The sequence below is a fragment of the Chiloscyllium punctatum genome, chromosome 37 (assembly GCF_047496795.1).
Source record: "Chiloscyllium punctatum isolate Juve2018m chromosome 37, sChiPun1.3, whole genome shotgun sequence".
NCBI classification, from domain to species: Eukaryota; Metazoa; Chordata; class Chondrichthyes; order Orectolobiformes; family Hemiscylliidae; genus Chiloscyllium; species Chiloscyllium punctatum.
In genome coordinates this window covers 10,140,990-10,165,280 of record NC_092775.1, presented here as the reverse complement: position 1 = coordinate 10,165,280, position 24,291 = coordinate 10,140,990, and the positions used below count along the sequence as shown (strand labels likewise).

General features: G+C 45.1%; 1 protein-coding gene across 2 annotated transcripts in view; it reads left to right on the top strand.

Annotated features, from left to right (window-relative positions):
• Positions 1 to 1,661: 1,661 nt before the first annotated feature.
• The window catches only part of LOC140462849 (serine/threonine-protein kinase 3/4), a 147,022-nt gene continuing 124,392 nt past the window's right edge, over positions 1,662 to 24,291 (top strand). For both annotated transcript variants that reach the window (XR_011954548.1, XM_072556223.1), the window contains exons 1-2: positions 1,662 to 1,749; positions 22,220 to 22,300. Coding sequence is in view for 1 of the 2 variants with exons in the window: in XM_072556223.1 (XP_072412324.1) it covers positions 1,718 to 1,749; positions 22,220 to 22,300 (113 nt within the window). In the remaining variant the exon portion in view is untranslated. The remainder of the gene's footprint in view (positions 1,750 to 22,219; positions 22,301 to 24,291) is intronic.

Genomic DNA, 24,291 nt, shown 5'->3' with positions numbered 1-24,291 from the left:
TCTGTATCTGAAAGATTGAAGGAAGCAAATTCAGGATTTTCTTTTGGAAAGTTATTGGATAAATAATTAAGAAGGCGAATATGTAGGACGATGAAGGAAAGAGCAGGAAGTGATATAATTCAAAAATTCAGTACAAATCATCAAATCCTTACAGGCCCTTCGGCCTAACAAGTCCACACTGACTCTTCGAAGGGTAACCACCCAGATCCATTCCCCTAACCTATTATCCTATATTTACCCCTGACCAATACACTTAACCTACACATCCCTGAACACGATTGGCAATGTAGCACAGCCAATTCACCTAACCTGCACATCTTTGGATTGTGGGAGGAAATCTATACAGAGATGAGGAAAATATGCAAAATCCACACAGACAGTTGCCTAAGGCTGGAACTTAATCCGGGTCCCTGGTACTGTGAAGCAGCAGTGCTAACCACTGAGCCACCGTGCCTCAGATGATGATCTGAGTGATCATTTTCTTAGACTTTTAAAAATTCTCACTTCTGCAGAGTGAGGACAGACTAAAATTCCAGCATTTGGAGAAGTCAGGACAATTCTTCAAGAGGAATTTGTCAAACGTATTCAAAGTCATGAGGGGTTGATCATGAGACCATAAGACATAGGAGTAGAAATTAGGCCATTCAGCCCAGCCATTCAATCATGGCTGATAAGTTTCTCAATCCCATTCTCCCACTTTTTCCCCATAACCCTTGATCCCCTTGACAGAGTAGACAGGAACAAACTTTACACTTGCATAGGTGATTGACCAAAGAGGTAGCAATGACAAGAGGAAAAAGATTCTATACAGTGAATGGAATACCCTGTTTGACATTTCTTGGTGATAGGGGTCAATTCAGTTGAGGTTTTTAAGGGGGATAATTATCTGAGAATAAAAAATATTCAGAGCTACAGGAATGGGGAGGTGGGGGGGTGGAGAGGATGGCACTCCCTGTGGAATTTACCAAGCCTGTCAGATCAATTCCCTTCAGAAACTGATAGTTTCATTAACTCCCCTACTTTTTCTAATGCAGGGAAGGGACATGATTAGAGAATTAGAGCCAGGCCATTCAGGATATGGGACAAATGAAAATAAAATACTGTAGATGCTGGGAATCTGAAATAAAAACAAAGTGCTGGAGAAACTGTATAGAGTGAGAAATAGAGTTAACGCTCTGGAATGTAATATGGTCAAGTGGTACTAGTCCCACTGTATGATTCGTTGCCCCTTTGATGCAGTGCTGGAAGAGGGATCCAGTCAATTCACTGACACATGGACTAAGGCAAGAACAATGAACATTTGTAGACAAGATAAAAGAAAAGGCTATTCGGCCCGACCACATGATGCTGGTGTCTATTGCATTCGAATGGCATTGAAAACAACGTTTCATTGAAAGAGAACTGAAGTTGAAAAAGTAGAGGGAAACAACAGAAAGAAAGAGGAAATAGAGGGGAGAATGTGGTTGCGAACATCTATTTCTGTAGGAAAACAACCTCCCATGCGCTTCGGTGTCATTGCGACTGCAAAGAAACTACAGTTCAGCCCCGCAATAGACGGGAATCATTTCCGCCCCGCACGGTGGTCACCGTCACTTCGGATCCACCCGCAGCCTGAGCCGAACGTAACTTCCGCCCCGCGGACGCGTCACACGGTGGGTGGGGGGTTTCAGAGGCGATTTCCGGTCCGAGACGGAAGTGAACGGTGCAGCGGCGAGACATGGAGGAGGTGCAGCGGCGGCACCCGCGGCGGTAAGAGCACCGGAGAGGGACAGAGAGAAAGGGTTTGTGTGTCCGGGACATTGGAGACGGGGAAAGGGGAGATGGCCGACGGCAGTGGTGGGTCAGGGCAGAGACAACCCTCTTCAGGGTCCTCAGCCTCCCCGCACTCTCCCCCTCCCTCTCCCTCCCACCCCCCCGTACTCCCCACACCCCCCCCACACACACCCCCACCCGTACTTCCCACCCCCTCCCTCCCTCCCCCTCCCCCTCCCACTCACCCCCTCCCCCCCACCCCCTTCCCCCCCCCCCCCCCGTACTTCCCACCCCCTCCCACACACACCCCCACCCGTACTTCCCACCCCCTCCCTCCCTCCCCCTCCCACTCACCCCCTCCCCCCCACCCCATTCCCCCCCCCCCTTCCCCCCCCCCGTACTTCCACCCCCTCCCCCCCCGTACTTCCACCCCCTCCCCCCCCGTACTCTCACCCCCTCCCCCCCCGTACTCTCCTCCCCCTCCCCCCCCTCCCCCCGTACTCCCCTCCCCCCCCCCCCGTACTCCCCTCCCCCCCCCCGTACTCCCCTCCCCCTCCCCCGTACTCCCCTCCCCCTCCCCCGTACTCCCCTCCCCCTCCCCCATACTCCCCTCCCCCTCCCCCCCCCCGTACTCCCCTCCCCCTCCCCCCCCCCGTACTCCCCTCCCCCTCCCCCCCCCCCGTACTCCCCTCCCACTCCCCCCCCCGTACTCCCCTCCCCCTCCCCCCCGTACTCCCCTCCCCCTCCCCCCCCGTACTCCCCTCCCCCTCCCCCCCTGTACTCCCCTCCCCCCCCGTACTCCCCTCCCCCTCCCCCCCCGTACTCCCCTCCCCCCCCGTACTCCCCTCCCCCTCCCCCCCCGTACTCCCCTCCCCCTCCCCCCCCGTACTCCCCTCCCCCTCCCCCCCCTGTACTCCCCTCCCCCTCCCCCCCCGTACTCCCCTCCCCCTCCCCCCCGTACTCCCCTCCCCCTCCCCCCCGTACTCCCCTCCCCCTCCCCCCCGTACTCCCCTCCCCCTCCCCCCCGCACATCCCCCCCTCCCCCCCCCTCCCCCCCTCCCCCCCCTCCCCCCCACTCCATCCCCCCTCCCCGCACATCCCCCCCCTCCCCGCACATCCCCCCCCTCCCCGCACATCCCCCCCCTCCCCGCACATCCCCCCCCCTCCCCGCACATCCCCCCCCCCTCCCCGCACATCTCCCCCCCCCTCCCCGCACATCCCCCCCCCTCCCCGCACATCCCCCCCCCTCCCCGCACATCCCCCCCCCTCCCCGCACATCCCCCCCCCTCCCCGCACATCCCCCCCCCTCCCCGCACATCCCCCCCCCTCCCCGCACATCCCCCCCCCTCCCCGCACATCCCCCCCCCTCCCCGCACATCCCCCCCCCTCCCCGCACATCCCCCCCCCTCCCCGCACATCCCCCCCCCTCCCCGCACATCCCCCCCCCTCCCCGCACATCCCCCCCCCTCCCCGCACATCCCCCCCCCTCCCCGCACATCCCCCCCCCTCCCCGCACATCCCCCCCCCTCCCCGCACATCCCCCCCCCTCCCCGCACATCCCCCCCCCTCCCCGCACATCCCCCCCCCTCCCCGCACATCCCCCCCCCTCCCCGCACATCCCCCCCCCTCCCCGCACATCCCCCCCCCTCCCCGCACATCCCCCCCCCTCCCCGCACATCCCCCCCCCTCCCCGCACATCCCCCCCCCTCCCCGCACATCCCCCCCCCTCCCCGCACATCCCCCCCCCTCCCCGCACATCCCCCCCCCTCCCCGCACATCCCCCCCTTCTCTCCCCCCGACACCGCAAAAAAAAATTTCCTTTCCCGACCAAGAAATTTCTAGAAGTAACTTGGGGGGAGTTCCTATCTGAGTCATGAAGGAGACCTGATAAATGTCAGTAAAGCACGCTGACTGGACGAAATGTCCCTGGACATTCTGGGGACTTGTTCACTTCCCTTTCGACGACTCCTTGTGAATCCACATTCATTCAGCAACAAACTCTGCAAAAGGGAATGATTGCCTCACATCTTTTAAACAGAACATTAACAGTTTAGATTGTTGGGCCTGATGGGCGATGGGCACTGTACCAAATTCAAATAGTCAAAGAAAATTCAGCAACATTTCATCAAAGCATTGTTATCAGCCCCTGCTGTGCCCACTGCGCCCTCAATGTTTCTCCTGTGACAGTGAGCACTGTAGCACATCTGGTTCTGGTCTAAAGCGGCATTTCAGTAACTTGTTTGAATTCTTTTGAAGTCAGAGGGTTGCTGCAAATGTGGGGTAGTCACTTGGAAGGAGTAAGATGCTTGGTCATAGCAAGAAACAAGTGTTAATTTAAATTCTTTTAATGTGAGGGTGACGATGCTGTGGTACATGGATTTTCCAAAAAAAAAGTTGACAAGATACCACACAACAAACTTCTTAGTGAGATTAAAAGGACAGTGGCAGCATGGAGCAGAAAGTAGGATGATTGTTTATCAGACTGGTCAGATGTACAGCGCTGTTCCCAAAGATTAGTTTTAGAATATAGTCTTTTTTTTAAAACAAGTCTTGACACCTGTATTTGGCTATACTGGGTAAAATTTTAAGGCTGCAGTTGAAACGTAACTTAAGGAGGATAGTAATAGACTTGAGAGAATAAACAGATATAGCAGATGTAATTTATTCCAAAGGAAAGTGTAGACAGATTGGTTTTAGTGGAAAGAATGAGAAGTGTTGTAAACAAAATGGTAAAATCTTCAAATTGGTGCATGGACACAGAATCCTTGGATGTGCTTTTGGACATGTTAAAAACAATGACTGCAGATGCTGAAAACCAAATACTGGATTAGTAGTGCTGGAAGAGCACAGCAGTTCAGGCAGCATCCAAGGAGCAGCGAAATCGACGTTTCGGGCAAAAGCCCTTCATCAGGAATAAAGGCAGTGAGCCTGAAGCATGGAGAGATAAGCTAGAGGAGGGTGGGGGTGGGGAGAAAGTAGCATAGAGTACAATGGGTGAGTGGGGGAGGGGATGAATGTGATAGGTCAAGGAGGAGAGGGTGGAGTGGATAGGTGGAAAAGAAGATAGGCAGGTCGGACAAGTCCGGACAAATTAAGGGGACAGTGCTGAACTGGAAGTTTGAAACTAGGATGAGGTAGGGGAAGGGGAAATGAGGAAGCTGTTGAAGTTCACATTGATGCCCTGGGGTTGAAGTGTTCCGAGGCGGAAGATGAAGCGTTCTTCCTCCAGGCGTCTGGTAGGGAGGGAGCAGCGGTGAAGGAGGCCCAGGACCTCCATGTCCTCGGCAGAGTGGGAGGGGGAGTTGAAATGTTGGGCCACGGGGCGGTTTGGTTGATTGGTGCGGGGACATGTTGCCAAGGCAGTTGTGACAAACCTTAACAAACCGATTTCTTGGCATCATATATGAGAGAGGATGCCCAGGCATCTGAGAATGTACAGGTGGGATTTACTGGCAAGTTGCTGAGGGGGTCTCTGTTATGTTAAGAGATTGTAGAATTGTTTATATTGCAGAAGGTTTGGTGGAGATTTGATAGATGTGTTCAAAATTGGGGCAATTAGGAGAAAGTGTTCACTGGCAGGTATGCTGACGATAAATAGAAGGCACAGATTTGAGGTGATTGTCAAAAGAAATAGTCCAAAGGTCTGGGGAGGTAGAGTCAATAGTGACTTTTTAAAGGAAAATTAGATAAATGCTTGAAGACAATAGTATACAGAGCAATGGGGAAAAGACAGGCAGAAAAATTAAATGGATGAAACAAAGAATGTCAGATGTTGGTGAATTGAAGCAAAATAGAAATTGGTGAAGAAACTCATTAGGTCTGGTATCATCTGTGGAGAGAAAGCAGAGTTAATGTTCTGAACCTGGTGACTCTTCACTGATAACTTAAGAAAGATGACATTTATGCTGAAGATGGTTGGGGGGGGGTGGGGGGGGAGTGGGTGAGAGTGGGGGGTGTGTTTGGAGAAGGAATCCGGAAGTAGGTGAGCTGATAGGTGGAACTGGAACTCAGAGATATGAAATGGCTAGGTGAACAAGGGGATTGTTGATAGTAAGCCAGGACAGAAGAGAAGCTGAATGAGTAATAATGAGAGCTGAGAGAAAGCTTCCAACCCTTAGCACTCATTATCACTTATTCAGCTTCTCTTCTGGCTTACAGTCAACATTCCCCTTGTCTGTCTACTCCTTTCATGTCTCTGTCTGTTTCCATCTATCTGTGCACCTCTTTACTTTCTCTCAATCGCCCTTGCACTGCTGGACCTGCTAAGATTGAATGGATAGTTTTACCAGAATGCTGTCGGAGGTACGATCGGCTGAGTGGCTTCCTCCTTTGAATCATTCTAGTTAATCATTAATGTGATGGACTCCTAAATGTACCCCTCAGCTTGAAAAATCTACAGGTGGACAAGAATTTACTTATATGAATCAAATTTCTGCAAATCTAGCAGTTGTTTTGAAGTTCAATTTCCCTAGTCCTCTGTCTCATAACAATTCAGGCTTTTAACATTATGAGATGGCTCAGATACCAAGGTGACTGGTACATGTAGTTACAGGAACCTTCTTTATAGAGAGGGAAATCCGACTAAGTGGGCTTTGTTTGTAATTGTGTGGGAATCACAGTCTCCTGTGGGATACAGGAATACAAGTAGGCCAGACAGTCCTTCCAGAACATTCTGTCTTTCAGCCCATCTGTGTCTCCATTAATCCATAATTATAACTCTATTTGGGAGTTAGCTGCATTTTGGAAAGTCCAATAAGAAAAGGGTATACACAGTGAATGGTAGGTCCCTCGTAGTACTGAGAAACCAAGGGACCTTAGTAAACAAGTCGATAGTTTCCTGAAGGTGTCAGCACAGGTAGACAGGGTGGTGAAGAAGGCAGACTGAGTACTTGCCTCCATTATCTGGGGCATTGAACATAGGAACAAGAACGTCTTGTTACAACTTTATAAAACATTGGTTAGACCACAGATGGAGTATTGCCATACTACCAGAAGAATGTGATTGCATGGAGAGGGTGCAGAGAAGATTCACCAGGATGTTGCCTGTTGAAAGTCTGATATGGGGTGAGATTGGATAGGCTGGGTTTGTTTTCCTTAGAGACAAAAGACTTGCTGAAGAGGTGTTATACCCAAAATGATGTCTTCTCACCTGATGCTGCTTGGCTTGCTATGTTCATCCAGCCTCCTGCGTATCTACCTTGTTTTCCTTGGAGCAGAGGAGGCTGGGTGAGGTATACAAAATGATGAGAGGCACAGCCAGTGGATCTCGAGGATCCTTTCCTCACGGCATTGTGTCTAAGACCAGAGGAGCGAAAGCTTAAGGTGAGGAGTAAGTGCTTTAGAGGGGATCTGAGGAATTTCTTTTCACCCAGATGGTGGTAGATATGGAAAGTACTACCTGAGGGGGTGGTGGAGGCAGGTGCTCTCGCAGTATTTAAGGAGCTTCTGGATAAGTAATTAAAATGCTAGGGTATAGTAGGCTTTGGATGAAGTGCAGGTGAATAGGATTAGTGTAGTTTGGTGTTTGATCAGTATAGATGTGGTGGGCTGATGGGCCTGGTTTAATGCTGTTTGACATTCCCACTCTCTTTCATTTACCCATTTTGATTGTGTAGCCCTTAATATTCTTTGCTAGCAAATCCATCAACCTTGGTCTTGGAATTTTCAGTTCCTCCACAGCTTTGTGTGGAAAGAGTTCCAGATTTCCGCCTTTCTATAAAGAGCTGCTTCCAAGCATCAATCGTGAATGGCCTGGCTCTAATTCTCACATCACGTCTCTTCCCTGCATCAGAAGAAGTAGGGGAGTTAGTGAAACTGTCAGTTTCTGAAAGGAATTGATCTGACGGGCTTGATAAATGTGTCACAGTGCTATGATTGCTAATCCGGGACAGTAAAAGGGTAAAATGGCTTTCTATTCTGCAACATTAGCAGTGACGCAGATGTTCTTAACTTCCCGTTCTTAAAAAAAAGAGGAAGAATAGCTGTTGTTGCTGTCATTGATTCAGGCGGTGAACAGTGTCACTGCTGAAATGTTGGATAATATTTAATCTGTATCTGAAGTGTTGGTGTGATATTCACTTGTCTTTATAAATCATCATTATTTAGTTCCTTTCCTCATGAATGTAGGATCCAGTTGGAAAGAGGATTTTTGAGCTATTTTAAATAAGGAACAAACATTTATTAAAGTGGCTCCTTTGGGATGTCACAGAGCACTCCATGCCCAAAGATGTACTTCAGGAGTGGAGTCACTGTTGTAATGCAGGAAGCATAACAGTACAAGGCTCCACCAACAGCTGTGAGATAAATGATTTTGAATAGTAATTTGGCACAGATATTGTCCAAGGCAGTATTGCAATCTCCTGTATTCTTGATTAAAAATTACATAGGAATTTTTTAAAATATCCACTTGGTCAGATTGGATACTCAAAATCTGGCATCTATTACAGTGCAATAGTCCCTCAGTGCTACACCAGGAGTCTGTGTTTCCTTTAAAACAGGGTACTTGCAAGATGGTTAATTACAGTGGATGTCCAGAGAGACTTAGGACATTTAGGGGATTGATTTTTAAAATGTGCAGAAAATAATCAAGAAGTCTAATGGAATGCTGGTATAGAGGATTGGTGTGTAAGGGCACAGAGGTTATGCTACAGCTATACAAAACCCTGATTAGAGACCTCTTGGGAGTACTGTGAGCAAATCTGGGCATCACACCGTAAGGATATACTAGACTTGGAAACAGTGCAAAGTAGGTTTACAATAATATCTCAACTTCTGTGGCTATGAGGCATGTTTTATGTGGAATTTAGAAGGTTAAGGAGTGATTAGATCAAAGTCTTCAACATATTAATAAGAAAAGATAGGGTAGATAAGTATAAATTATTTCCATTGGTTGGACGTAGTCTGAGAATTAGGACCAGACCATCCGGAAGAGATGTTACTTCGGAAGCACTTCTGCAGACACAGGCGCACGCACCTCTCCACAAGTGGCAGTGGACATTGGATCTGTTGTTAATTTTAATTCTGAGATGGATAAAGTTTTGTTAAGCAAATGGGTATGGGCCTAAGGCAGGTATGTGGAGTTAAATCAGAGATCAACCATGCTCGTTGAATGATGGAACAGGCTTGAGGCGCTGCAGAGTCTACTCATGTTCCTAAATGTTATTGGGTCAATGTCTTCAATGCGCATGTCTTTAAATCTTCCTCAATGAATTGTGGCTGACATACCTGTAGACAGGACAAACTTTTCTGTGGTATGTAGGTTGCTGTGTGTCCCCAAAAACAGTTTGCTGTCAGCAGCAATTTAGCAGTCTCATTAGCTTGTCTTTGAATTGCAACTCTGTACAAACTGGTAGTGGTGTTTTGTCACTGCATCTCTGTGGAGCCTTTGCAGTTGAGTGAGGAATGGTTTACTCATGATGCCCAAGTTGCGGTTTGTCATTTGCACTCATTCTCCTTGCAGTAGATTTTCCCGTGTTTTAATATTGCTATAAACATCTGTGAATGGGCAAATCTTGCACTTGTTCAGCACACTCGATTCCAAATCAGTGAGGTTTATTACAGTTTAATTTACAGAGTCTGAGGTACTTTAGTGACATTCACGTTAACATTGTTGTAGTTTAGAGGTATGAATCGTGATGGTAGCACCTCTAATGTTCTTTCCATCACATGACCTGCTCTTAAGGTCTGGCATTAGGTATTGACAGGCACATGCTTCTAACACAGTCTGTTTGACTGCGTTGTGAATGCACATTCCTTGACCATCGAATTCTTGTGTGAGAACTCCCGAGTTCAAAACTAGAGGGCATAATTTTAAGGTGAGAGGAGAAAAATTTCAAAGGGACCTGAGGGGCAACCTGTTCAAACACAGGCTGGGTCGTATGTGGAATGAACAGTCAGAGGAAGTGGTGGATGCAGGTACAATTACAACCTTTAAACGAAATTCTGACATGTACATGAAAATGAAAGATTTATGGGCCAAACACAGGCAAATGGGGCCAGTTTGGTGTGGGAAGCCTAGTTGGCATGGACGAGTTGAACTGAAGGATCTGTTTCTGTGCTGTAAGACTCAACTCTGGCCTGGCAGGGATGTAACCCAGTATGTCACAAGATTTCTGTTCTCACGTGTACAGAAGAACTGGCCCTGAAAGGGTATTGTCAGTGGCCTTTGCTATTGCCATTATCAGTTCATTATTATGAGCCTTTTTTATTCATCAGTTAGGAGTAACATCACAATAGTTTGGAGTTCAGACCTTGCATCTTTAACATGACAGCTGACATAGAATTCAGTGACTTATTATATTCAATTCTGAGTGAATGTTGTGGTTTTGGGAAGAGACTTTTGTGGCTAGGCATTGCCTATCTCATCCAAGATTCTTATTTTAGTCAATAGCATATATAACTAGCCAATGATTATAACAGAATGAATATATATTGTAATTGGCTATGCCATTGTCCAAAACCACAGAGGTTTTATTGGATTCAATTAGGAGAAATTAGCAAGGACACTGCTCAGAAAGAGTTTAAATGAGGTTGAATCAGTTTTTTTAAAATCTTGGTGTTATATTTTTTTCCAAAAATTAGCTTCTGGCCTTTTATCAATACTGTCATTAAGATCAACCTTTGTTACTCCTAGACTTGACTATTCCAATGCACTCATTGGGATCTTTCTCAAGTCTTATTGTTATCAAAACTCCCTTGCTAGTGTTCTTACTATCACCTAGTCCCAATCTCCTATTGTCCCTGTGTATGCCGATCTACGTTGGATCCTGATTCAGGGACAACTCTGTTTTAAAGCTGTTGTCCTTGTTTACAAATCCTCCTGTGACCTCGCCCCTCCCTATCTCTGTAATCTTCTCAGCTGCAGAACACTCCCAAATTATCTGTGCTCCTCCAATTCTGACCTCTTGACTGTCCCCAATTTAAATGGTTCCACCATGGGCATCTGTTACTTCAGATACCCAAGTTCTAAGCTCTGTACTTAACTCCCTAACTTTCTCTGTCTCACTCACACTCTCTTCCTTTATGACGTTCCTTAAAATTATCTGTTTTGACAAAGACTTTGGTTAGTGTGCTAAAACTGTCATATGGGGCTACATGTCAAATTTTAATTTATAATGCTTCTGTTAAGTACACAGGAACCTTGATTATCCCAAGCACACGGGCAGGCAGTATTTTGTTTGGTTAATCGAATTCCGGATAATCGAATGCCAGATGACATCGTCTAGCCAAGAATCGGGACTTTGCAGTCTTGCCGGATAATCAAATGCCATAGAGTCATAGAGATGTACAGCACGGAAAGAGACCCTTTAGTCTAACTCATCTATGCTGACCAGATATCCCAACCCAACCTAGTCCCATTTGCCAGCACCCGGCCCATATCCCTATAAACCCTTCCTGTTCCTATACTCATCCAGATGCCTTTTAAATGCTGTAATTGTACAAACCTCCACCATTTCGTCTGGCAGCTCATTCCATATACGTACCACCCTCTGTGTGAAAAAGTTGCCCTTTAGGTCTCTCTTTTTTAATCTTTCCCCTCACCCTAAACCTATGCTCTCTAGTTCTGCACTCCCCACCCCAGGGAAAAGACTTTGTCTCTTTACCCTATCCATGCCCCTCATGATTTTGTAAATCTCTATAAGGTCACCTCTTAGCCTCTGACACTCCAGGGAAAACAGTCCCAGCCTGTTCAGCCTCTCCCTGTAGCTCAAATCCTCCAACCCTGGCAACATCCTTGTAAATCTTTTCTGAACCCTTTCATGTTTCACAACATCTTTCCGATAGGAAGGAGACCAGAATTGCATGCAATATTTCAACAGTGCCTAACCAATGTCCTGTACAGCTGCAACATGACCTCTCAATGCCTATACTCAAAACTCTGACTAATAAAAGAAAGCATATGAAACGCTGCCTTCATTATCTTATCCACCTGCCACCCTACTTTCAAGGAGCTATGAACCTGCACTTCAAAGTCTCTTTGTTCACCAATACTCCCTTGGACCTTTCCATTAAGTGTATAAGTCCTGCTAAGATTTGCTTTCCCAAAATTCAATACCCCTCATTTATCTAAATTTAAACTCCATCTGCCACTCCTCAGCCCATTGGCCCATCTGATCAAGATCCTGTTGTAGTCTGAGGTAACCTTATTCGCTGTCCACTACACCTTCAATTTTGGTGTCATCTACAAACTTATTAACTGTACCTCTTATGCTCACTACCAAATCATTTATGTAAATGACGAAAAGTAGTGGACCCTTCACCGTTCCTTGTGGCACTCCACTGGTCACAGGCCTCGTCTGAAAAACAACCCTCCCCCACCACCTACTTTGAGCCAGTTCTGTATCCAAATGGTGAGTTTTCCCTGCATTCCATGAGATCTAAGCTTGCTAACAAGTGTCCCATGAGGAATCTTGTCGAACGCCTTACTGAAGTCCATATAGATCACTTCCAAAGCTCTGCCCTCATGATTCCTCTGTACCTTGGGATGTTTTAGTTTGCTTAAGGCACTGTAAATGTAATTTGTTATTGGAGGATAATGTTTATACATCGTGTTGTTATGTGGGATATACTGTCTGAAAAAGCAGTGGGAATGGGGAGATCCTAGAATAATAACATGCAAAGTAGGATTGGATAAATACTTGAAGGGAAAGAATTTGTACGTACGTGGGGACAGAGCAGGAAATGTGATTAATTGGTAGTTCATTCGAAGACTAGGCACAAGCTCACTGAGTTGAAGGGCCTCCTGTACTGGACACGTCTTAGATTTTTATGATACATAGTTTTAACAGTGGCATGAGATTTGAATAGGAAAGTGCCAAGACTTCAATTAACATAAATGCACCTCCTGTTCCCCAACAGTGTCCTTTAAGGAATGTGATTGGGTACTGTGATGTATGGAATTTTGAGGTGGGTGATCCTGGAGCTTTTCAAAGTGTTTCCCTCCAGGAATATGGATAAGAAATTTCTTTCCACTCCCTCAGGCCGTTAGAGGCTGTGGAACATTAACATTGGATACAATATGAACTTCAGGAAAGTGTGACCAGAATATTGCTGCATGGTTCTGTCCATTGTTCCTATAGAAAACAGAATGTTTGCATAATGATATAAATGACTAAAAGCTAGAGTCGATTGTCAATATCATGAAGCCCATCTGAATTGTTAACTCTTACTGAACCAGGTTCTTAATATATTTAAGTTCCCTCTCTTTTCCTAAGGGTCCAAAATCAGTTCCAACAGCAGCTTGCATTTCTATAAGCACTTTAACAGAACCATTACACTGAGCTACATCTGACATGAGTGCAGGTGACTACAAGCTTAGCTGAAACAAGCTCATTCAAGGAGGGCTTCGAGGGCGAAGATGCAGGGATGTTTTGGTAGGGAATCTAAGTGCTAAGAGTCTAGCATCTGAAGCCATGTGTACCCGGAATGGAATGATGAAAATTGGGAATGTGCAAGAGAGCTGAATTGGAGGAGCATATCGATGTTGGAAAACTTTAAAGCTGGAGGTGGTTACAAAAATAGAGAGAGAGAAAACAGGAATTTAGAAATCATGGGGAGATCTCCAAACTGAAGTGCTATGGTGATGGGTGAACAAGACATAGCCTTGCAAGTTCACTAATCAATATTTCTGTCTGCATTGCAGACCGAATATGTGGATAACTGTTGATAAATTGGAACTGCTGGCCTATACAGCATGATTACCCCTGTATAATTGAGGGGTTTGAATGCCATAATTAACTCTAAACTTATCTGACTATTAATGGTGCCCACTGATTCATGCTTACTCAAACTGTTGGACTCCGCAGAGAGTGATGGGAGTCTCGACTGCAGTGCCTGGGCGGTTGGTAGAAACAGGAATCCTCATAATCCTTTAAAACGTACGTTGGATGAGCACATGAAATGCCATAACATTCAGGGTTATGGGCCAAGTGCTGAAGAGTAGGATTAGTGTAGGTGGGTTCACACAGAATCGATGGGTCAAAGGGCCTCTTCTGTGCTATATGAGACTATGCATCATCTTTTTCTGACACTGACCTTTGTGTTGAGTAGCACAAAGGCACTTCCACTCCGCTACGTTGCCTAAGTGAAGCTTTCTGTAGTAAAGTGTCATGGAGACAAGTGTCCAAAACATTGGTTACAGTTGTTTTTAAGGAGTGGCTAGGCAGTGGTAATGACAGTGAATGTTAGTGGGCTATCTGGGAGGTGTGGGCCAACATTTTTTGGATGGCATTTGGATATTTGCAATGGCACTGATTCAGCAGGAACATTACCAGCAGGATGTGGTAATGTTATGATATTGGACACTCACATCAGTGGTCTTTTTTTTTGTTCATTCATGGGATCTGGATGTCTTTGGCTGAGCCAGCATTTATCGTCCATCCATCAATGCAGTTGAGAAGGTGGTGAAGAGTTGCTGCCTTAAACTGCTGCATTTCATTTTGTAAAGGTAAACTGACAATGCAGCAAGGGAGGAAATTCCAATATTTTGACCCAGCGACATTGAAGAAATGACAATGTACTTCCAAGTTAAGATAGTGGGTGGCTTGGAGGGGAACTTGCCGGTGGTGGTCTCATGAATCTGCTCTCCTTGATCTTCTCAATGGTAGTAACAATGAGGTTAGGAGGTGCTGTTGAAGGAGACTTGGTGAATTCCTACAGCACATCCTATAGGTAATACACTCTGCCACTACTGAATGTTAATGATGCAGGGAATGGATGTTTATGGATGTGGAGCCAATCAAACAGATTGCTTTGTCCTGGATTGTGTTGAGCTTTTTGAAGGTTATTGGAGCTGTGCTTATCCAGGCAAGTAGCAGGAATTCCATCACATTCCTGACTTGTGCCTTGTAGGTGATGTACAGGCTTGGGAATCAAGTGGTTAGTTTCTTGTTGCAGGATTCCCATCCTGATCTTATGGCCACTGTCCCATTCAGTTGCTGGTCAGTTGTAACCCTATATATGTTGATAATGTGGGATTCAGTGATGGTAATGCTACTGAATGTCAAGGAGTGATGGTTAAATTCTCTTTCATTGGAGATGCTGATTGCTTGGCATTTGTGTGGTCCGTTTGATACGTACCATTTGTCGTCCCAAGTGTGAATGTTATCCAGCTCTGAAGAGTCGCAGAAGTTGCTGGAAGTTGTGCAATCGTCAGTGAGCATCCTCATGTCTGACCTTAGGATGGAGGGAAGGTCGTTGGTGAAGCTGCTGCAAATACTGGGGCAATTCCTGCAGAGATGTCTGCAGCTGAGATGACTGACCTCCACCAACCACAGCCATCGACTTTTGTGCCTAGTATGACTCCAATCAGCAAAGAGTTGCCACCAATTCCGATTTACTGCAGTTTTGATAGGGCTTCTTAATGCACAGGCAGGTGTGGCTTTGATGTTGGCTCTTGGCTCACCTCCTGGAATTGAGCTGTCTTGTCCATGTTTGAACTGAGGCTGCAGTGAGGTCAGGAGCAATGTTCCCTCTAAACTGCTAGGAGTGTATATGCTTGCCAATTGATGTGCATACATATTGGAGGTCAGCACAGCCGCAAGAGAAATCAGAGGGAACTTAGGTTAGGAGGGTGATGAATCTGACATCTCCCAAACTCTGCATCTGTGAGCAGTGTGCTGCCTGATAGCATTATTGATGACACCCTCCATCTCTCTCTCAATGGCGGGAAGTTGTGATTTGTGGGAATTTGTGATCTAACTCTAGGATGATTGAATAAATCTTGCTGGATTATGATTTTTAAAGAAAATATCCACTGTGGCTTTGGAAGTTCCACCATTAGTATTCATGCAGCTGGTGAGAAACTCATGCACACTGGCCACTGCCAGCAATAATCCCCCGAGTGTTGAGGGCCATTTAATTTCTGTTGTCAGCCCAGTTGCATCATTACTGTAAGTTTATCAACAGAACCAGTGGCTGATTAATGGCAAATTCTGTGCCTTTGCCTTCTGCAATAGCGCATATGAGATTTCTTTTTGTAAAAAAAAATCTACTCTTTGGATTCTTAAATTATCAGCATTAACTGACATTTGTAGAGCACCTTTTCTGTCTTCATATAGCATAGAAACTGGCCTTTGGACCACCATATCTGTTCTGTGCCAACCAACAAAACTAGACTAATTCCAACTCCACTTGGCTCATAGCCTAGTATGCCCTAGTATTTTCGGTGCTCATCCAGATTCTTGTTAAAGGTTGTGAGAGTACCTGCCTCCACCATGCCCTCAGGCAGTATGTTCCATATTTCTACTACCCTCTGGGTGAACACTTTTTATTTCTCAGATCTCTAAGCCACTCTTATTCTTCATCTTAAACTTATGGCCCCTGGTTTCAGACACTTCTCCCATTGGACAAAGATTCTCATGAGCTGAATGGCGAACGTTTCCCCAAAGTAAGTGGGATGAGTAGAAGTAAGCAGTACTGGAGGAGATTGCAGAGGGCTGAGAGTAACAGAGAAATTTGAATATGGCAGTGAGCAAGTTAAAGCAAAGCTGTAGCTGGTCTCTGGTAGAGCTGAATGGTAAGGAGTGAAAGGATATTATGCGTCGGTGGGAATGTGTGGTAATCAGATTGGTCAGGATCTTATTGAATGGTGGAGCAGACTCGAGGGGTTCAGGGGTCTACTTCTCTCTCAATTAGTATGTTGAGATGTAATTCTGAGCAACATGCTGTTTGCCTCTGTTTTTCAGAGGGCTTGCAGCCAAAGAAACAATAAAGGCATTTTCAACTGCTGCAGCTATTGGGTGCCATCACTTCCTCTTTTGACACTTCAGATTTGAGGAGTGCCACAAAGGTTATATATTGGTCAATACTTATCCTGCTTTCAGCTCAGTGCTGCTCTTTGTAAGCAGAGTTCAAGAGTATAAATGGATTTGCAATACAGTTCGATAAATATTAAACCTGACCGATTTTGTATCTGTGTCATAACTGCTGCAGTACTCAATGTCTGTCTTCAATAATTAGTCAGGTTAACTATGGAAATGAGCCACAAGACAAATAAGAGAGAGACTTGCATTTACATGGTTCTAGTCAAAACTTCAGGACTGTCCAAAGTGCGTTGTAGCCATTACGCACTTTGAAAATGTGATCACTGTTGTAATGTAAGAAACTTAACAGACAAATTCTCGCAGACTCCAGGGAGATTGAGCAAACCCTCTTTCTTACCAATATTGTTGCGAAGGACAACCATTGATTATGAGTGGGTGAGTGTCCTCCTTTTCAGGTAGTGTTAACTGTATGCTCATTATATTGAATTGTATGCAGATTATTGGACTTAGAATGGGGATCCACTTGTGTCTCCCATATGTAGGATTGAACAACTATGATTATTGGATTAATAATATGCATCTGTGGACATAAATTCCTATAAAATGTTCAAGACTGACTCCAGTTCTATCCTAGAGACTGGTGCTGGAAAAACACAACAGGTCAGGCAGCATCCAACGAGCAGGAAAATTGACATTTTGGGCAAAAGCCCTTCATCAGGAATCCTGATCCTTGGTTGCTGCCTGACCTGCTGTGCTTTTCCAGCATCACACTCTTGACTCTAATCCTCAACATCTGCAGTCCTCACTTTTGTCCAGTTTTATCCTAACTACATGGCGTTCTGGAGTGCAACACCTGGATCCAGAGGATCTTTTATGTCCACTGAGAGAGCAGGTTGGGCCTCAAGTTAATGTTTGATCCAAAAGGTGGCATCTTTGGCTGTACAGCCTCCTTCAGTGCTGGGCTGAAATATCAGCTGGGACTTACATATTCAAGCCTCCGTAGGGCTTACACATTCAAACTTTTCATCCAAGGTAGCCAATGCCGTTCTGGCGCTAAGCCAGGCAACCTGGGATAGCTAGGTAAAGAGACTAACAAACTGCAGATGATGGAATCCAAAGTAGACAAGCAGGAGGCTGGAAGAACACAGCAAGCCAGGCAGCATCAGGAGGTGGAGAAGTTTATGTTTCATGCATGATCCTTCCGACTTCTGCCCTCGCCCCCCCCCCCCCCCCCCCACCTCTCTCTCTATCTGCAGCTCCCTCTATCCCCACCCCCATTCCTGAAGAAGGGTTATGTCCGAAACGTGGACTTCTCCACCTCCTGATGCTGCCTGGCTTGCTGTGTTCTTCCAGCCTCCTGCTTGTCTGCTACAGCTGGGTAAACGACAGAGTATAAAGAGAAATTCAATTTTTTTCCAATTTGGAATATTGGTTCTAGCACTGCTTTGTTGAGACCATTAAGGTTTTGCTGGTCAATGACAAAACTGTACTTGCTAACAGGACAAAAATTGGACTGAAATAGCAAGCACAGTCAGATGCTTTGAAATGATGCTGGTTTGTGGGCATTTTAGGTGGAGTGGGTGGAGGTTGAATTTAAAAATAAACAGGAATAATTAAATGAATTCCATTTGCACTGTGCCTTAACTTGGTACAGTTTTGCATCACTGCGTACAGCCAGATAAAACGTTTAATTTTGCTTAACATGTAATTAAGTCTAGTTTGGCGTTCCACAGGGACTGGGAGGTGTACAGGGAGTAAAGTATGATTCATGTCATTGTGGTTTAGCCTGTGCGTTATCTCCAAGTAAGGGTGGGAGATCACAGGAAGAGCTCTGTGATGTCTGCCTGCTTGATCGGAGTGTTCGCTACTGATAGAGTTCTGGAATCCTCACTTGAAGCTCACTTACAAGCCAGTTTCCAGGGTTTGTAACCGTCAGAGGCAGGGTCATTCTCATGTGGGGCTGGCTGATAAGCAACTGACTACATTTCCTTAATGTCTTCCCTCAGCCCCCAGAGGAGGCTCTGGCCATCAGGCTTGCCAGCTGTTGACGCCTCTGGGCAGTTGATAAAATAAGCAGCATCAAAAAGAAATGTACTCTGTCCTTTTGTCATGTGCAACCTTTTGACAGCAATTTCCACACGTAGGAGCTCTGTAATGACCTTGACTTGTGTACAATTTGTGCGGCAATATTTTGGGACATGAAGCAAGAGGTAGATGTGTGCCAGGATGTGCAAATGTAGAAGTATGTGAAGAGCAGATCATGTCAGTGAAGATTGAATGAACAATAAATAGGTGGTCTACTCAAGTATACTGTGATCTGGTCTGCTACTTATGTTCTAAGCTGCAGAAACACCATTTTTGGTTGCAGACAAATATCAGGTGACATCTCTATTCACAGGTTCAGTATCCCAAGAGACAGCAGATGGTCTGTAATCTGTTCATTGTAAGCGAATTGCATGATCAGAGTAGAAGGCTGTCAGAAGCAGCATGCATGTACTGAATAACATTGAAATAATGGCTGTTGCTGTTTGGGAAACCAAGATGAAGAGTCTCGGCCCATTTTTATATTTAAAAAAAAATGCAGAATGTAACCAAAGAATTGTGAAAACAGCACAGCACAGAAACAGTCCCTTCTGCCCAGCTGGTCTGTGATAGTGCCTCTGTTACACGTGAACTTCATCTAACCCTGTCAACATATCCTCTCATTTCTTTGTCTCTATATTTTGTTGAGCTTCCCCTTATATGCTATTCACCATAGCTACTCCATGTTGTTGCCAGTTCCACATTCTAAACACTCTTTAGACAAAAACCTTTTTCTCCTAAATTCCCCTTTAGAAGATAGTCACTGATAAATCCATTTATGGCTCTACGTTTTGATCTCCTAACAAATTGAAGTTCCTTATTTATTTCGCATCCCACCAACTGATCCCTTAAAGGCTTCTATCCAGTCGCTTTTCAGCAGATTATTTTATAAAGCGAAGAGCCACAGCTTGTTTGAAGTTCATTCAAAGTATTGGTGATGCAAAAGGAACAGAATATTTGATTTGTTTCCTTGCTGTTTCTCACTGTTGGTAGTGTTTTGTTGCACTACACTAGTTATTGCACTTCAATGCTGCAAGCTATTTTACGTTGCTGTGAAGTTATGAACCGCAAGATCAAAAGTTGACAGTTAAATGTGATTCTGATTGGGCACCATAGCTGAGCAATCAAATGTTGGCAATTTAGATGAAGAGTCAAAGTGTAATATCTCAAGCTTTGCTGATGATGCAACCGGATGGAAGAGTGAGCTGTGAGGAGGATGCAGAGGTGCTGGTGTGATCTGGACCTGCTGAGTGAGTAGGCAAATGCAGTGTCATGTGGATAAATGCGAACGTATCCACTTTGGTAGCAGGAATTAAAAGGCACATTATTGTTTGGCTGTAAACTGACAGGGGGGAATGTTCAATGACACCTAGCTGTACTCATGCACAGGTTGCTGAAGGCACGTGAAGTGAAAGAAAGCAAATTGTATGTTTGTCTTTATAGCGAGGGAGTTCAAGTACAGGAACGAAAATGTCTTGCTGCAATTATACAGGGCATTAGTGAGGCCTCACCTGGAATATTGCGTGCAGTTTTAGATTAGATTACTTACAATATGGAAACAGACCCTTCGGCCCAACAAGTCCACACCGACTCTCCGAAGAGCAACCCACCCAGACACCTAACATCCCTACACCTAACACTACAGGCAATTTAGCATGGCCTATTCACCTAACCTGTGCATTTTTTTTGGACTATGGGAGAAAACTGGAGCGCCTGGAGGAAACCCACGCAGACATGGGGAGAATGTGTAAACATTGAACCCGGGTCTCTGGTACTGTGAGGCAGCAGTGCTAGCCACCGTGCCGCCCTAAGGAAGGATGACCTTACTGTTACAAAGGTCGGCCAAATTGATTCCTAAGATGGCAGGACTGACATATAAGGATAGGTTGGATTGATCAGGATTGTGTTCACCGAAATTTAGAAGAATGAGAGATCTAAAACCCATACAATTCTAACAGGACTAGACTGGTAGATGCAGTAAGGATGTTCCTGAGGGTGGAGGAGTTCAGAACCAGACATCCTAGTTTAAGGAGAAGTGGTAAACCTTTTAGGACTGAGATGAAAAATTGCTTCACCCAGAGAGTGGAAGTCAAAACATTATTTTTCATATATGCCTATAGCTCTTGTAGCTGAAGGGATCAGGGGATATTCGGCAAGGGTAGGATTAGGGTATTGAACTCAATTTGCCATGATAATCATGAATGTCGGAGAAGGATGAAGGGATTTGATGGCCTACTCCTGACCCTATCTTTTATGTTTCTTTAAATCCTGTGTGTGTGCTAATGTTAGCCAATTGAGCTACTAGTGTGGCTCACATGTTACTGGAAGTGACATATAACCGTGACTCATTCTCTGCAAATAAGAGGAACTTGTTCAAGCCTAGCCTTTTTTTTGAATTACTTGAACTTGCAGTTCCCTGTTACTTCCTTCATGGCAATACCTCAGCCAGTGAGAGTTGACTTGCCAACCTATCAGCATCCTATTCTCCTGCAGTATAAATGGTTGTGATCTTTTTGAAACTTAACATTCTTGTTTCTTATTTGCCCTGATAAGTACAAGATGTAAAGCTTTTGCAGCATGTCTATCTTTTCATCAATATTCCCAGACACGAATGTTGTCTTTCTAGAATCGTGCACTCAGTCAATGAGGATTCAGTTGCATAAATTGCTGTGAGGTGTTTTAGCATGTCATCCTCTGTGATGCAAGTATTTATTGATTAACAAGTGCTCAGCTCTCGCCAGATTTGAGTCTGGAATTCTTTCACATTTTAGGAGATTTGAATATGGAAGGAATTTTTCCATCAAATAAATGGAACTGTAGGACAAAAACCTTAAAAGACAATCCTTTAATCATGATCACAGTGATGACTGTTTAAAAAAAAACCACCTTTTTTAGAGTAATTTGCAATAGCTATCCAATTTGGAAGCTATATTATTGAACCAGATATTGAAACGTGACTGATAATCAGTTAAATTGTCAGCTTCAGTTTATTGTTATTCCTAAATTTTGAATAGACCTGAACTTAAAACACTTGTTGAATGGACGTCCAGGAATTTTCAGTCCTTGCAAAGAATGGATCTAATGGGGAAGAAGAGGTATGAGAGATCTGACAAGAAAGTCAGGGGCGGCTCGGTGGCACAGTGGTTAGCGCTGCTGCCTCACAGCGCCAGAGACCCGGGTTCAATTCTCGCTTCAAGCGACTGTGCAAACTCCACACAGGCATTCTCCCCGTGTCTGCGTGGGTTTCCTCCGGGTGCTCCGGTTTCCTCCCACTGTCCAAAAAATGTGCAGGTTAGGTGAATTGGCCATGCTAAATTGCCCGTAGTGTTAAGTGAAGGGGTAAATGTAGGGGAATGGGTCTGGATGGGTTGCACTTTGGCGGGTCACTGTGGACTTATCGGGCCGAAGGGCCTGTTTCCACACTGTAAGTAATCCAATCTAAAAAAAAAGTGTGATTGGAGTTAAGCAGAAGATAAGGCATTCATCAGAGCAATGCCAATTTAAAATGGGATTACCAGAGTTGTGACGAAAGAAGGATTGGGTACTGACATTAAACTTACTTCTGTGTTCCTTCCAAAATTTAATTTTTAAAATGTTATTTTCTTCCACTCTCGTGACAACAGGTCTCTGAAAAAATTAAGCGAAGACAGTTTGACTAAGCAGCCAGAAGAGGTCTTTGATGTATTGGAGAAACTTGGTGAAGGGTAAGTACTGAACGTTTGTTGAGACATTGGGCTATGTCATAATTTGAGGCTGAACTGCAAGGATTCGTTTTGAGCTTTTGAAGCAGATTAACAATTAAAACGAATAAGAGCAAAGTGAAGGTGTAAAGATATGGGAGAAGTCTTGGAGAACGTGAGTCATTTCAAATAAGTTGAGTTAGTTAGAATCATAGAGTCATAGAGATGTACAGCACAGAAACAGACCCTTTGGTTCGACTCTTCCATGCTGACCAGATATCCTAAATTAATCTAGTCCCATTTCCCAGCACTTGGTCCATATCCTGCTAAACCCTTCCTATTCATATACCCATCCAGATGTCTTTTAAATGCTGTAATTGTACCAGCCTCCTCCACTTCCTCTGGCAGGTTGTTCCACACACGCACCTCCCATTGCGTGAAAAAGTTGCCCCTTAGGTCCCTTTGAAATGTTTCCCTGTTCACTCTAAACCTATGCCCTCTAGTTCAGGATTCCCCCAACCCAGGGAAAGGACTTTGTCTATTTATCCTATCCATGCCCGTCATGATTTTATAATCTGTAAGGTCGCCCCTCAGCCTCTGACACTCCAGGGAAAATAGTCCCAGCGTATTCAGCCTCTCCCTATAGCTCAAACCCTCCAACCATGGCAACACACTTGCAAATATTTTCTGAACCCTTTCAAGTTTCACAACATCTTTCCTATAGGAGAGAGATGAGAACTGCACACAATATTTTAAAAGTAGCCTAACCAATGTCCTGCAGCGCCGCAACATGATCTCCCAACTCCTCTATGCAATTCTCTGACCGATAAAGGAACACATACCAAATGCCGCCTTCACTATCCTATCTATTTGCGACTCCACTTTCAAGGAACTATGAACCTGCACTCCAAGGTCTCTTTGTTCAGCAACACTCCCTCAGGACCTTACCATTAAGTTGTGATAGATGCAAATTAAGCAATGGATTCGATCTTGTAGTAATTGGAAGAATATAGTGGTGTGTTAGGGTAAGGTATAGCTGAAACTGAAAGAATGTCCAAGACAGTTGAGACAAGCCGACCTGTACAATACAAAAACTTGGGCAACTTTAAGATGATATAACGAAAGGATACGAATGTGATACAGATGCTGAGGTGCACGTAAGGAGTAATGGGAAGGAATGAGTTCAGGAACCAGCACAGCATGGATCAGTGAAGATTGTGGGAGCATTGAAGGAAGAAGTTGAAAAGATATTGAAGTGACATTGTCTGGCAAAAACAGAGGGGAAACCTGGTGAGAGAAGTGCTGGGAAGAAGGGGCAGGTGAAGAGCAGAGACCAGACAGAAAGGTACACTTGCCATATGACGCTGACGCAGGAGGCTATTTGTCCATCAAGTCTGCTTCACTATTCTAGGAGATCATGTATGATCTGATTATCCTTAAATCCACTTGCCTGCCTTAACTCTGCAACTTTTGATTGCCTTAATGGTTAAAAATTGTCTATCTCAGTCTTGACTATGCATAACAACTCAGCTTTGACAATCCTCTGTTATAATGAACTCTTCCAATTCAGTGAGATTATGCCCTCTTGGCAAGTTTTGAGAAGATTTGTAGCTTAGGTTGAGGTTCTGGATGTAGGTTTGTTCGCTGAGCTGGAAGGTTCATTTCCAGATGTTTCGTCACCCTATTGGGTAATATTTTGTGGGCCTCTGGGCGAAGCACTCGATAATTCCTGCTTTCTATTCATATGTTTCGGTTGGTGATGGTATTTCCTGTGGTGACATCATTTCCTGTTCTTTTTCTCAGGGAGTGGTAGATGGGGGTCTAACTCAATGTGTTTGTTGATAGAGTTCCGGTTGGAACTATCTATCTATCAATACACACATCGAGTTTCTTCCCATCTGCCACCCCTGTATTGCCATCCTGATTTCCCTCTTAAGTATACTCCTATTGCCTTTATACTCTTCTAAGTATTCACTTGAATCTATCCTGTCTATACCTGACATATGCTTTCTCCT